Raw genomic sequence first — 15405 nt, 5'->3', positions numbered from 1 at the left:
ATCAACGTTAAGATGGATGCAATTCACTTGTATGGTCGCCACTCTGCTGTTGACTTACCTGACAAGACGATCAGTTCAAGGATCCTAAGCATTTACAATCAAGCCAATGACAGACTCCAACTTGGATACCATGATTTGCATGTTTTATGTATGCTCCAATCCAAAAGGGCCAAACTAATATTAGATAAGAGAAATGGGACTAGTTTTAAGTACAGTGTCACTACAAACAATGCTACTCCTTGTTTGGATTTAAAGTAAATCCCGCTTGCGTATTGTTAGAATATAAATACACGTATGCATAATGTCCAAGATCTACACAATGTTAAAACCATCAACAACATGTTTTACATCGATATTGCTTTTTTTTGTTTCCCCCCGGAGCTATGATCTTAAGTCTAATCGGTCAGTAACAAGCCCTGAAAAGTGACTCAGAGCACGTATAAGCAGTTATCCTAATTACAAACAAAATCAGTAGTTATTCATACAGAAATGTTACAAAATTAAATATTAAGTCGAGAACTATTTCCGAGGGAGAAATTCCCAGCTTTTCATAAGGCATAGCGTCTAATAGGCAGTGCCCGTGTACGGCAGACACGACCTGACCGCTGCTTCATTTTGAGATCAGATAACGGAATCATCGGAAAGTAAGACCATCGAATCAGCAGGAGAATCAGAAGGAATCAGAATCAGAAGGAGACGATAACTACAAAAGAAAGTGAGGACAAATGATTTAAAACAGCACAGAGCGGACAAAAGTCTTGATTTTGAGTAAGTCGGCCTCTGAGCATGGACGTGAAGATGTTTGTTTCTAAGTGAGTGGACGCCGCCAAGCGGCCGCAGCAATCACTTCCTTGGGTATTTGTACCGCTTCCTCAAATTCACTTGGTCTTCTCTTCCGAGTGCTTCTGCTGCTGCAGGCGCTTGGCGTAGGTCTGAGCCATCGAGTGGACGATGGAGATGACAAAGTAGCAGACCATGACCAGCACCAGCTTCTCAAACAGCCATGACAGCCAGTTCTCATCCTGGAAAGTCAATAGATGGTTAGAGTTAATTATCGTTATTAGTGTCTTACAGATGAAGCGTCCAAATGCAAGTAGTAGTCATATATGAATCCAAAACTTACAATGAATATAAATAATATTGACGTGTTTGCTAGCTGATGGGAAAAGATCCCATATTCCTGAACTGCAGCACACAAAATGGCTACAATTTGTTTATAAGAAACATCAACTCTAACTTTGCAGTGTTTGACTGAAACACTATGAAATTTGGTACACATCTTTGGGGGACTGATAAGCACACATCTGTAAAATGTGAAGAAAAACCGGTTGAAAAATATGTCCGCCATCAAGCAAAATGTTTCAGAATCATGAGTGGGACTTTGCAACTAATTGCCCATAAGTCATTGAGCATTTGTGTAATGATTATAAAATGATGATTCCAAAGCATATTTAACACAACCCATAGGGAGCACCACTAAAATATTCCATTAAAGTAATCAAAAAGTGCAGAGTTTACCATATTGTAGTGTATCATAGTATTATTCTACTGCAAAGGAGTTATCTACCTGGTGATGCTTTGTCAGTTTGCTGCTTATTTATGGTCTTGCTACCCTTACTCCATCTTGATTGTTCTATTTCAAATCCACCATAAAATGCAAAAATCATAAAAACCCAACACTGTCTTAAGTACCTATACACTGGAAGTCTAAATGCAAAGCCCAGTATATGAACTAAAAGATAAAGCTTGTATTTGCATAATAAAAAGATTGTACTTACTGATTGTGCCCTTCCTTCACCATGATGCAGCTTGTTTCTTTGTGCTTCCAAGTAATGACTAAAGGGCTTCTGGAGTGATGGTCCAACTTTGGGTATAGACCTGGCAAAGAGAACAAAAAAAACAAACAAAGAGATGCATTAGAATTTTATACTTACCCTTGCCAAGAGGCTTCAGAGTCTAAATACAATAAGTTGTCTATAATAAAGCAAAGATCCTGGTAGCAGCCATTCTGCATGTGAGCCCAGCAGCAGCAGGAGAAGAGAGGACTGAAGCTCTCGGACCTCAGTCCTCCTTTTATGCTCCTTCACTCTCCACAGGCAATTGTGTCAGCCCCTTCAACTGGGAAGTGACTCGACATGATGTCATCACCCTTACCACCATCTGGATGCAAAGACATCTAATCAGGGCGTACTTGCAACCTTATTAGGAAAGGTGCACAAGATTTTGGGAGGGATGGAGGCAATCACAATGGTCTCATGTGTACTTTAAGAGACAATTAGTTCAAATGTAATTTATTATAGTATTTGATATTACTAATACTGCATATACTTCAAATACTGAGACACACACTGATTGGGGCTTTAATTTAGTTGGGCCTAATGAGAACAAAAACATGCCGTCTTGACTTAGACTTGACTAAGCACAAGTTGACACGGAACAAAACAAACACCAATGACAGCTGATTTCAATTGGAAGCTGAGTCGTTCTTATCTCCCCGTGTTGCCACGCAAACACGCATGAAGGCCAAGACAGACTTCGCATCATGGCGAGTCATCAAAGGCTATCAGACAGTCACGGGAAAGAACCGAGAATTTGGATTAACTGAATAACAGCTCATCAATTAAAAAAAAAAAGCAGAGGTCATGTCATCACAGTGGATAGTAAGGCAGTTAAGTTTATACTATTTTTTGTATAATTCTTCATTTTTAATAATTTTGACATTACTATTGACTGTTTTTATTTGCTACATATTTATAGATACAGTACAGTGTATATGCAATTCTGTTCCAATTACTATGCACATGCAGTGCTTAATACATTTCCTTAATAAAAAAAAAACAAGAAAATATTTTTAAAATCTTGAAAATGTGTTCTTGAAAATATAAAAAAAAATACTCAACTTGTTTCCCCACACACAATAACCAAAAGCATGAATATTGCCAAACAATGTAAGTAAACAACTATAATTTGACATCAACAAATTATGTGTGTTCATATTTTTTTTCAGGGTTATTTTTATAGTAAAAAGCAAATTTGAAAATTCCTGGGTCACAATAATAATCATGTTTTACCTTTAGCAATGTAACCTATCACCAAAGCTGTTCACTTAAACTTCACATTTAATCATGGATTAATTCATTTATTCAGCACTATATGTTTCTAATCTGTTATATTGCATTATTACACACAAACATTATTTATTGTGTCATAAAATGATGGAATTTCAAAAACATTAATCCTTGGATTGTATACGCTAATTCACTTTTTAGGAAGAACTGTCAGCGTGAGAAGGGTGCACATTATTTGTCACCAAACCCAAGCCAAACAAAAAAGAGACTTATTTTGCAAACTGAACTATTGTGATGATTCCCTAAAAGAGGAAACATAATTGTAATGTATACTGTTACATGTTTATTTCATATGCTGTCATTGCAACTCTTCAGAAATGCGACCAAATGAAATTAGAGGAGTGTGTTGAATTGAAAATTGTGCATGTAATTTCTAAACTGTAGGGAATTAAATATTAAATAATATTTATAGTACAAGCCAAAGGTTTGGACACACATAATGTGTTCAAAGTGTTTTCTTTATTTTCATTTACATTGTAGATTGTCAAAACTATGAACATGTGGAATTATGTGTGAACAAAAAAGGGTGAAATAACATGTCTTATATTTTAGGTCATGATTTTTTTTTTTTGGTAGCACCGCAATGCCTTAGTGTTCTCTTAATGGTTTTCATTCACAGGCGTGCCTTGTCAGGGTTACTCAGTGGAATTTCTTGCCTTATTAATAGGGTTGGGACCACTTGTCTTGTGTGTGTCCAAACGTCTGGCCTGTACTGGATATGTTTCATAAGTTTAGCGCAATAACTGGAAGGCTCGCAAAGTTGATTTACAACAAGTTGATAAAAATGTTTGCACAGTTGAGTCATGATGAATTTAATGTCTGCATAATTGGAGAAAAAATTCCTACATTTTTTTACGCTTGTTTATACATAGATATTTAAATGGTGGTGTATTACTTTGAATAATTAATATTAACACAAATGTTGTAATGGCGTACTGGCTTATAGAGAACTGCTAAAATGGGGAAAAGGATGTTGACCGAAAGCAAAAGGAAGTAGAGATCCCAAACTCATAAAAAGGACCCAAATTCCCATAAAAATCAAAAAGTCTGCTGAGAAATTAAAACCTTTAACAACCGGAGGCACAATAAAGACTATTAAGTGTTTCACTCCTCAAATGCAACAATACAGTTAAACAAGTAACATTTAAAAAAAAAGCATTTCTTTCAGGCGGTTTTAATTATTTAGGTCTAGAGTCAAGTTTCCCACGTCGCTGAGGAGACTGTGAGTCACATCAACATGTCTGAATGGGACCTCACATGCATGACCACCAATGTGGCAAAGATGTGAATGGGATTGGTTATAATTGATCGTCAGTCAATATCACACAATACAGTCTTTTAAACTACAATCGGACCCCATGGAGCACCTGACTGACTCACACATGAAGTCACCTACCCAATGAGGGACACCATTTGCTCCACGATGTGTTTGCTGAAGGTGATGATCACAAACAGCTTCTGTAAAACGATGACAGAAAATCATAGTAATAAAAATAAAAAACACACTACACAATGTACAGAGAACATATCATTGTTGATAAACATAATTATGTGCTGGATCGCCGCTAAGAATAAATTCCCACCAGTTTCCACCAAGCCACTAATTCCTACGTGGAAGCATGACAATAAGTTCAATTTTGACCAGCCTGGATCCTTGAGTGGTTTACAAACTAAGCGGGGAGTAAAACCACAATATTTTTATTCAGTCATGAAAGTGATCAGCATTTTAAAAGTGGATGACACATGGACCCCCTGGACAATCCCAGACAGGATATGACATGTGATGTCCACTAGGTTCAAAGCATGCGCACACAAAAAGCCTCTTGAGAACTTAATGTCCAGTTAACAGCCTCCAGAACCCCTGCTGGGTGACGGGCTTCTTTGTCTGAAAGTTCTGATGGTGAGCTCACTGGCTGGTACCCCCCCCCCACCCCCCAGGCATGGATAGGTACTGTATATCACTCAGTGACTCACTTACATACACAAACTGGCTCAGACAAGGTTCATATTAGTCACTGGTGTGGAAGACTGAACAGTTATCTTATTAATTAGCAGGGCTTTTTTTGATTTAGGAGATACTGAAGAGGTCCAAAACCCATTAGAGGGCATCCACTTTTTTTTTTTTTAAATCAACCTTCATTTTCCACTGTCTTTATTACTATTTTTTTTTTAATAGAGTGGAAGTTTGTTATATCAATTGCCACCTCCAATAACACAGCTAAGTGCAGACACCGACCTGTATGTGCATCTTGACGATGGCTTTCCCAATGAGCGTCGCACCAAAGAAAGTCCAGAATGGAACCAAGAAGTGTCCGCAGGTGATTCCCGCCAAGTCAAAAAGCGGATTTGGGATCTAAAAGCCCAGATATCAATAAATTTAAAAAAATTATCCATTCTGTAACTGTAGTAGTGTAAAAAAAAAAAAACAAAACAGTAATTTTACCGAGGCACAAGCCAAGATCCCAAAAAATCCCACTTTCTGCACCATGTGTTGCACTCCCAGTTTTGCTCTGGTGACAAAATCCTGCAAGAGTTAAAAAAAGAGAAAAAATGTTAGACAAAATTCCTGATGTAAGGTAATTCAGTAACTGTAATTTTGTGTTAAAACATAAATAATAAAGTCTAATTAAATTCTATTGGAATGCAAGATAAATTTATGGATTTATACTGTAGTAATAATTACATAAATACATTCCAAGTACAAATATTTAATATTTAAAAAACATATGTAATATAAAATATATTTAATATATATATATTAAAAATATTTAACAAATGTGGGGGAGAGAAGCATAATTCCCCCTCTCCCCCTAAAAATAATGTGGAACATTTTTTAAACCAAATATTTCACAGTTACACTTAAAATACAATAAAAAAATTATTGGTAAAACAACAAATATTTGTCTTTTGTGAGTTTGGTTTGAAATGTTTGCTATTGATTTTTTTGGACCCCTTTTATGTTGTATTGATGATCCAGCAGGCACATATTTTCTCAGCAAAGGGCTGTTTATTGTAAAATCACGGCCATTTGCGTTGGTGTGTTTTAGTCATGCCATAGTATGGAATATGTGAATACAGTACACATCAGATGTCAATCTATTTTGGGTCCATTCAGCTGTGAACCAGTGTAGCAAGATCAGGTGATGGAGAGTGTGACAATGCACCAGGTTTCTCCAATTTCTCTCCTGCTGACTCAGTATCTGATCTCAGCAGTGTCCAGTCATGTGAACCTGGTTCCTGACAGAACTGTCTGTCATTCAAATTAGAGACCCGTGAAAAGAGTGTAAGGGAGGGGAAGGATGCAGACAGCACAAAGCCCGAGGGATGATTAAAAGGGGGAGCAGAGCTCAGGGTGACTCACGCGCACACACAAGGATTTACTGGAAGTGTGAGGAGGGAGGGGTTTCTCTCAAGTCACATGGCACTTTGGGACCAATGACTGGACGATAGTTTCATGTCCACTGGGCATTCGGAAGGCTAACGACTACCCCGTTGAGATGGATGCTTCACACAGCAATTGTTGCTGAGTGAGCAAATGACAGTAGGTATGTTCAAGAGGAAAATATCCATGAACCAAAATCAATTAAGAATTAAGACAAAAATAATAAAAAAACAGTCGAGAAAAATGTTTAGAGCACTATAACTTTTGTCTGGATAGACATTTTGGTGTGAGTATCCCGTATTTTATTTTTCTTTCTTCTTGACCTCAACCAAACAGGACTACCTGTTTTCCAAGAAAACAATAAGGAATAGCAGCATGACATGCACCGTGTCCAGACTACTCCACTGCAGTGACGATAAACCAACAACCTCAAAGCATGCCTATCCACTCACTGATCATGTGATGTCAGTCAAGTATGCTCAGCCAAGAATGTTCCCACCATACTTTCAGATTTAGGCACTTCAAATCAAGCCAGATGTTCAATAATACATTATACCACGACAAGCCTCAGAATGGATTATTTTTTCTTTTCTTTTTTTTTTATTATTGAAAATGTTATTAGGATTTACCCATTGAGATGAATCATTGTATTTTTAAAATACAGAAAAAAATGCAGGCATGTCGGTGTAATATTTGCAAGTTCTAAGTTCATTATTAATTGCATTATAAAACTCTCCCAGATATAAGTTGTTAAATATGTCTATTTGATCTCCAATTCCGTTGTCCAAATCTGTTTCATGGCTGAATTAACAGACAGAATTAATAAAGTGTTCTGTCTGTCTGTCCAGGTGCTAGTGTCTCTTTCAAGGTTTTTGTTATCTGTATGATTGTACGGATTCTTAATATATGTTAAAAAGGTGGGCAAGTGTTGAATTCATTTTGTGCAAAAGTAAAATATTAGATGCAATACTTTGTAGATGAAGTCAGGTAGTGCCGTTACAACAAATGTGTTACTCTAACCCAGTGGTTCTCAATTATTTCCTGTTCCAACTAGGGAAAATGCATGGGTGACTACATCTTCCTTAATGACAAGAACAGGCATTATAGTTTGTTGGAGATTTTGAAGCCATGTGTGCAGATGCTGACATCTCATTAGAAAAGGTTAGCCACTTTGTTACCATTAAATATATGTACAATTTGAGACAAGTTTATTTCATTATATGGCTTATGGTTTGTATATTTTATATAAGACTCAGCTGAATTTAAATGTTATTTTTTATATCGTCATCATGATACATCTTAAAAATATGGTCATATATGCTCAGGTACATATCGACTAACCCTAATTGTGAGTTCTCCCTGCTTGTTGTGTTCACCATGCCCCCCCCCCCTCCAAGGGTGCCCACCCCAGAAGCACCGTTCTTACCTGTGCACTCTCAGCTTGCTCCAGCATCTCCTCGAATTCCTCGTAGTCTTCATCTTCAGGATCAGCCCCCGACTGACGTGCTGCTCTGGCCATGAAATATGGAGGCAGCTCACCGATGGCGGTGCCTGCACCCTAAAAAGACAGACAAACAATTCTTAGAATTCTGGCCTCAGCGATAGCTTTCTGAAAAACATGCACTTAAAATGTTATTGAGAATAAGGTGAGCTGTGTTCGGGGAGAAATGTTGAGACTAATTGACTGCTGCCATACCTGGCACACCATTTTATTCTTGAATTTTTGGTAACTGGAATAATAAGAAATTCCACTCACCCACATGCAGGCCTCGAGGCGGACCTTTGACATGATGGAGAAGAGCGAGACGCTTCCCTCCTCCCCGACAAGTTGTGGACACACAATCTGGTCTGGGTACGGAGGCTCTGGGAAATCTGTTGAGCTGCACTCATACGCTGCCAATGTCACTGATGCTATATGAGGACCCTAAGATGGCAAAGAGAAACAACACGGTGAGAAGCATGGCAATCTGCTATATTCCATTCCAATACACAGTAAACCTTTATTGTTAAAGTTGTATTGACTTGTACTGAAAATCACATATACTCAAATACAAGAAATGGGTCCATTGAGATACAGAGATATGTTCCATAACCAGCAAGTGGCACCAAACAAGGAAGCTTTTCTTCCTGTCTCTCTCTCTCTCACACACACACTTTACTGGAGAACTTACAATACTAATTTTAAGTGAATGGTGATTTATGATGCAGGTTTTAATTTCAATCCATGAGAATGAGGGTTTGTTTTACATTTAGATGTCTTATATTCGGGTCAATATGATAATCTACATTTACATCAAGGTCCAGCCATCCTTTTTCTATTCCACTTATCCTGTTGATGGTCATTAAGAAGCTGGAGCCTATCCAAACCGATGACATGTCAATCACAGGGCTGACACACAAAGTACAGTTCGGTACATATCTTTTAGCCTGCCCACGGTGTGTCACTGACTAACTTGTCACCGTTACAGTGGAATGTCAAGCTGAATGTGAAAATAATAAAACAGCTGTGAATAGGGTTTTGTGAAGCAATACAAGAGTATTTTTGTTACATTTACAGCAGGGGTCTCAAATGCCAAATGTGGCCCGCAGGGCACTAGTTTTAATGTTAGTGCGGCCTGCACAAGTTTGATATGGATGCTGTATGGTATCATGTACCCAGAAAAAATTATTACGTTTGATTAATGTTCATGTTAAAGGTTAAATAACTGTTAATAGTTATCCTCCCTATCCGTGTGGAAGTGGTAAGTTTTTGGCTATTTAAGTTTAAAGGAAATAACTTGAAGGGTACCATTTAGGTCACTAGCTTTCTAGTTTGTGAGTTAGCATGTGTCTCAAGACCCTGCAGTTGCGCAATATGTTGTAAATAAAATAAGTATAAAAGTGACTATAGTCGTGTTTTGTCATGTCTACAGGGCTCTAATAATGCTTTGTTAATTTTAATCTGAAAAAATAATTTGTCTACCACCAACTATATGTGGTTTCTTAAGTTTTTATTATTTGCCGTTTTATTATTATTATTATATTTATTTATTACTGATTGATTTTCTTTATTCTTGATTTGTTTATTTATTTTTCATCTTATTTTGTGCAGAAAAATAAAAATTAAGATATTTGAGAACAGTGGAATGTTTTATCAGAGCTTTTCTTGTAGAAAATCTGAACCAAAGCACTGAAAAAGTTTTAAGTTTGAATGGTTGTTTGTCCATATGTGCCCTGGGATAGGCTCCAGCACCCCCCGCGACCCTCGTGAGGAAAAAGCGGTAGAAAATGAATGAATGAATGAATGAATAAATGCGTTTTTGTTTTTTTTGGAAAACCTGATGCGGCCCAGCCTTGCCCAGACCCTAGCTCCACTGGCCCCCAGGTAAATTGAGTTTGAGACCCCTGATTTACAGCATACATTTGTGGTTACCTACTCCCCGTAGGTAAGAGGCTGACAGTGGCTGACAGAGTCACAAGATATCTGACAGTTTAGCAATAGCTTTTTTTTTTTTTTTTTTTAAGTAATAGCTGTGTTGTTCGGCATCTGGCCTCAATATGCACACCTGTAGACACACCATGCGAGATTATGGAGTGGTGACGGCCGCCCGTCCTCTCCACACTAAAGCTATACTATACTCACCATACAAAAAGAGTTGTCTTTATATGACACACTCCTCACATGTGCTCTGCAAATGATGACTAGCAAGTCAGCAAATTTGCAATGAAAATATTTTGACTGAATAAGATGGCCGAGTAAAAAGCACAGATGCACTTAATAAACTCACCAATATTTTTGAAGCTATTAAGTGCTAAAAGCGAAAAGCCACGGTGACTAATCAGGGTTTTGCTGCCTTAGCAACTGAGTGTCTTTCAAAACATACAATACAGTACATATGTTATAGGCCACCAATTGATATGGTGTTTTAGCAATACTTTGACCACAAAACTAGAATGTGGCCTGGTATAATGCAGGCCTCCACTGAAGCTGAAAAAAACTAGTGTGTTGTGAATTTGTGTTTGTTCCATAGTTAGCAGTTTACTTCCTGGTTCATGGAGGATGACAAACAGATGGCGGTGTCATTATGATTCTTGGCGGTGGATCATTGCCTTGGATGCCAAAGTGACTCAAACTGTAATAATACATTTCCATTAAGGGTGTCACGAGACACCAAACTCACAAGACAATGCATGAGATTGGGGCCAAGCTCTGCCTTCTTGGATCTGTCGCTGGTCGGGGACTGGGTTGCATTGTGGAAGGGTTTATGCAGTTTTCACATCTGCACTGCATGGCGGTATAAAGGTACGACAGATACTTTTGTCGACCGCTCATTCGTTGATGACAACACCGTGATAGGTTGGGCTGCAAGGTTAATAGTGTGCTTAAATCTCTGAACGTGCGGTTCCAATAATGCCTCCCGCACTGCTTCTCATAGTTCACAGTCTGATTGGCTTCTGGTTGCCCTTTTTTTCAATTTTGCGAGATCTTGTGACAAGAGATTTCCCGTCCTAAAATTGACTTGGGTTTTTTTTTTTTTTTTTTTTTTTAAAGGCATGAATTGCTGCACAAAATGACTAAAAATATGACATTTGTAATGGAGGCCAGGCTTGTTCCGTACTAGTGGTGAAACCTCCCTCACACCCAGATGTGAGAGCAAATTAGGTCACCTTCTCCAGATGAATCATTCAACCACTAACATACACATTTTCACGTTTTCCGATATTGTGTAAAACAATGAAGAGGAACTATAGCAATGGAAATTGCTGAATCGTGTGACCAGCATAAGTACAAATTGCCACGATAATTCATTGCCTTCCCATCTGTTTGCATCTAAGGATTTCTCATCTTGCACCACAACCAGTAAAACCGTCACCACTACCACTTGAAGGTTATTCACAGTCAAGTTGTAACAGCCTTTTATGCGCTATAATATTTTGGTCAGACAAATAAGTTGATGAATTTCACAAGGGGGAAACAACGAATGAATCACAGTAGGACTGATGCACAAGTATATAAGGAAAAGCCAAATTGTGTTATTTGTGTGGACCTTCTTGACGGAGACAAAGACTTGAATATGTTGGCCTTCATAATAATGACATGACTTTCAGGAACATTCTCGTGTTTCTACGAAATTTTACAACATTTTTCTCCGTGCAATGCATCAGAGCATGATGGGATTTCTTAGAACTCTCTTTAAAGAAACCTCTCTCTCTTAATAAGTTTCTGCACAGCAACAATCAACATTCAAAAGCATGAAAAAGTGACTTTAAGGGGGGCCTATACTTCCACCACATCACAACATACTACTCAGAATAGGCACTATGGCAGAGGTAGGGAACCTATGGCTCGGGAGCCAGGTAGGGCTCTTTTGATGACTGTATCTGGCTCTCAAGCATTTCTTACCACAATAAAAATGTATTTTTGCTAACATTTTAAAGTACATCACAGAAATGACTGTTAAAAATAATATTAAAAATCAACAACTTTTTTATGCATTTTAATTCGTCCATCTATTTTCTACTGCAATACGGCCGACCATATCCATCTTTCCTGATATTTTCCAGGTCAAACACCAAAACTCGATTATTACTGGGTAATGCGGTAGTGTACCTCGGTCATTAAGATGTACATGTAAACTTTTCTCCTTTAGTCAAATAGTCACCTAGCTAAAGCTGCAGAACCAAGCCTTCTGACGAAGATGGCCAAAAGAATGAAATATACTGAGTATGGTGCAAAATTATGCAGCAGCAGAAGTTGTATTAATGGCAACAAGTATTTGATTTATTATTAGACACTGCGCTGCTCACGAAAGTGTGCTGGCCACACCCCATTGGCGTGGGGTAGTGTGCCTGGTCTACGTAATTAGAGCCCATTATCTAAAACTGTTGGTCTTACATAAAAATGCACACATTTTATTGCATTCAATGTTTAAAAAAATGTATATGGCTCTCACAGATACACATTTTAAAATATCTGGCCTTTATGGCTCTCTTAGCCAAAAAGGTTCCCGACCCCTGCACGATGGTATAAAAGGTGATTACACACAGCAAGGGTATTAGTACCAGCCTTGGTTGAAAGTGGACAAACAGACGTCATCTGCTCAAAAAATGTCTATTGACCAAGTTGTTTGCTACAGCCAACCAGATGCTAGTTACTGATATGAATTATCACAGCACAGTCTCACATTTGATTCAGATTCAAACCATAGGTGTGTGGTATCTTACCAGATAGAGAAGAAAAGTGTGCAGACCAGTCCCAAGGCCGACAGAGGACAGGATACCTAGACCTACCCAATACGCGCACCACAGAAACCTCTTCTCCAGGTACTGGACATACTGAATTGTAAAAAGGAAAGGTAAAACAAAAACAAAAACAACTTTGAGTCAGATGTTTTATTACTTTTAAAGCTTTCTTTTAATTAAAACATACATTTCAATTTAATACAATTTAAATTTTAATTGTAAGTGAATTTAAGGGGGACCTCTAAAGTCAAAGACTGTTCTGGAATTGAACAAATTTAAAATCTGAAATTATAAAACCATTAATAACTCTACAGGCAATGTTTAAGTAACAATTTTTACATTCTTAACTGTCTTAAGGATAAAGCTAACCACGGTTAATACTGTATATAGACATAAAAACCCTTAACTTTTATGACGTCATTGTCACACAAGTGTGAAAACGTGTTAAACACCGGAAAAACAAAACAACACATTTAACAGCAGCTTGTTTACGTGACATAAGTTTTACCTTCCTCATCTCTTGAAACCAAGTCTTATAAAAAAAAAAATCACATTTTGTGAGGTTTGCCGAGGTCATGGTGATTCAAGCTATGTAGTTTGCATTTAAGAGGTATATTGTTCCATCAATTGTTCCATTTTGGGTCATTTGCCTTCAGAGGTTCCACTGTTTCATTTGAGGTAAATACTGTATCTCCTACGATTACTAGTACGCTCAAAATAAAATATGAGTCAATTACACATTGTTGATTGCCTCATTATTAGAAATCTGAGTAGCTTTGGAGAAGTGACAATCATAAAATTTGTAAACACAGCATCCACTCCAGTGATTAAATGTTCAAAGTTTACTGAAAAACATTAGGCTCAATGAACTCTTAAAGAGTGACTTATCTCTAATCTTTAAACAGACTGGTGATATGACAACTGTGTTGATTATCTCTCTCACACACACACACACACAAAACTTGGCCTTACTTTTTGGTGTTCTCCCTCAATAGAATAGGCGACAGAGACGAGAGAACATAACACCAAAACTAGGAATACAATGCCTCGTCGTTGCCATAGCCTGAACAAAAAAGGAAAGAAAACGGTTTTGTTTTCTGGTTAGAACTCTATGCAGCAATGTGTTTGTTTACATAAGAGCAGGAAAGTCATCAACGGTGTGTGTGTGTACAAAAGACTTGCCAGCAGAAAACCAGTTTCTTACTTCAACGTCCACTCTTTTAGCTTGATGAAGAACTCAAGGAAGAAGTAATGGAGTGTGGTAACAGGTCTCCTCCATAACACAAGTGAAAGACGCTCCTCCTTATCCCTCTGCCGCCTCTCTCTTATTATCGAGTCTGCAACAAAAACACCATTGCAATCAACCAGATATTCTGTCACGTTTGCATCGATATCAATTACTACATTTTGGTTAGTGGTTAATGCTGAACTCATAGTATAACTGTGTGTAAAATTCTGCTCTATGCTCTGATTCTATAACAAAGAAACCTAAAATTGATCTGCTTGCTCACTTTTATGACTCCTGCAATCAGTCACGCAAGTTCTATCAAGTCATAACCATATAACTCTGCGGAAGTAAATACACAAGCTGGACTTCCTCAGGGGAAATTCATATCAATATGTCTAATATTACCAACCTGTAGATCTTCCATTCTGTTTCTCTTTAGCTCCTGTGCGTCTTTGAGGCTTTTCACAGCTGTCTCCATTGGCTGCCATGTCAGTCAACCTTTAACTCACCAGGCAGTTTCTATGAAAGGCAGAAAACAAATTACAAATCCAGGTCCCAATAAAACCTCAGAACATAACCGGATCAGAGTATTGCTACTAATATGGCTCTTTGGCATATATTAACAGCTTACATAGTGTTGACAACGCAAAACAGCGAACAAGATGAAGCAAGAAATATTGTTGGGTGCCTCAAGACTCTAGCGTCAACAGTTGCCTGAAATAACCTTGCTGGATAAGTTAGGCCAGTCTTCTTTAGGACATGAACGCACCACATTTCATCACCCCCACATGCTAACCGGTTAGCCAGCGTGCTAAGAGAGGGACGTATGAACTCTACCTTCAAATATCTTCTTGAAAGCTAAATACGGATCCCTTCCTCATGTAGAATATGAAAAACAACTCCTATCTTCGCAGCAGACAATATTTGACCACAAAAACACGATGTTTAATGGTAGAATGTGCCGTATTTGTTCAAATGAAGTGACAGCCGTACCTATTTCCTGCTTTCTTCACCCGGAAGTAAATGCTGATTGTCCAAATAAAAACCTACAAGAAAGTAATAAACAGTATTCAGTGTGTTAATTGCACCAGATAGTAGATTTTAATAGCTGAAATTAAAACAAACACATTCGTCTAATTGATATAGCTTAACCTTAACTAATGCGTAGTCTAGTTCAATTGTGTACTTTTATTGTGAAAATGACATGAATAAGTAGTAGTTCCTCCAGCTAAGTGTTACGATCCAAACGCCGGTTGCCAAATTTGACGACAGAACACATACTGTACTAAATACCATACAACATGGTGCAATTACATTTTTTAGGTTAATATTTTAGAACCTATACTAAATATTGCAGGTAAAGGGAAAAATTTAAGTTGCTTTAATATGTCGGTAGATAGTGTCAGCAGATTAAAGTTCCAGTGTTTAGGTTTGCATGTCTCGTA

General features: G+C 37.8%; 1 protein-coding gene across 3 annotated transcripts; it reads right to left on the bottom strand.

Moving 5' to 3' along the window:
* Positions 1-744: 744 nt before the first annotated feature.
* On the bottom strand, positions 745-15013 carry vmp1 (vacuole membrane protein 1). Of its 3 annotated transcripts, none has more exons than XM_058079760.2 (12): positions 14954-15013; positions 14370-14479; positions 13937-14069; positions 13705-13795; positions 12715-12825; positions 8267-8434; positions 7937-8068; positions 5572-5652; positions 5365-5481; positions 4525-4586; positions 1779-1878; positions 745-1022 (listed from the first exon to the last, which is right to left on the bottom strand). In XM_058079760.2, exons 2-12 carry the CDS (start codon positions 14446-14448, stop codon positions 879-881), a joined length of 1218 nt encoding a protein of 405 aa, XP_057935743.2. In that variant the 5' UTR covers positions 14449-14479; positions 14954-15013; the 3' UTR covers positions 745-878. The 3 variants fall into 3 exon arrangements, with proteins under 3 accessions (XP_057935743.2, XP_057935742.2, XP_057935744.2); XM_058079759.2 differs by lacking the exon at positions 14954-15013 and adding an exon at positions 14798-14947; XM_058079761.2 differs by lacking the exon at positions 14954-15013 and adding an exon at positions 14592-14741.
* Positions 15014-15405: the final 392 nt, after the last annotated feature.

The sequence above is a fragment of the Doryrhamphus excisus genome, linkage group LG8, assembly GCF_037039965.1.
Source record: "Doryrhamphus excisus strain RoL-2023G ecotype Guam linkage group LG8, RoL_Dexc_Guam_v1.1, whole genome shotgun sequence".
NCBI lineage: Eukaryota > Metazoa > Chordata > Actinopteri > Syngnathiformes > Syngnathidae > Doryrhamphus > Doryrhamphus excisus.
This window is presented reverse-complemented; position numbering and strand designations above follow the sequence as displayed.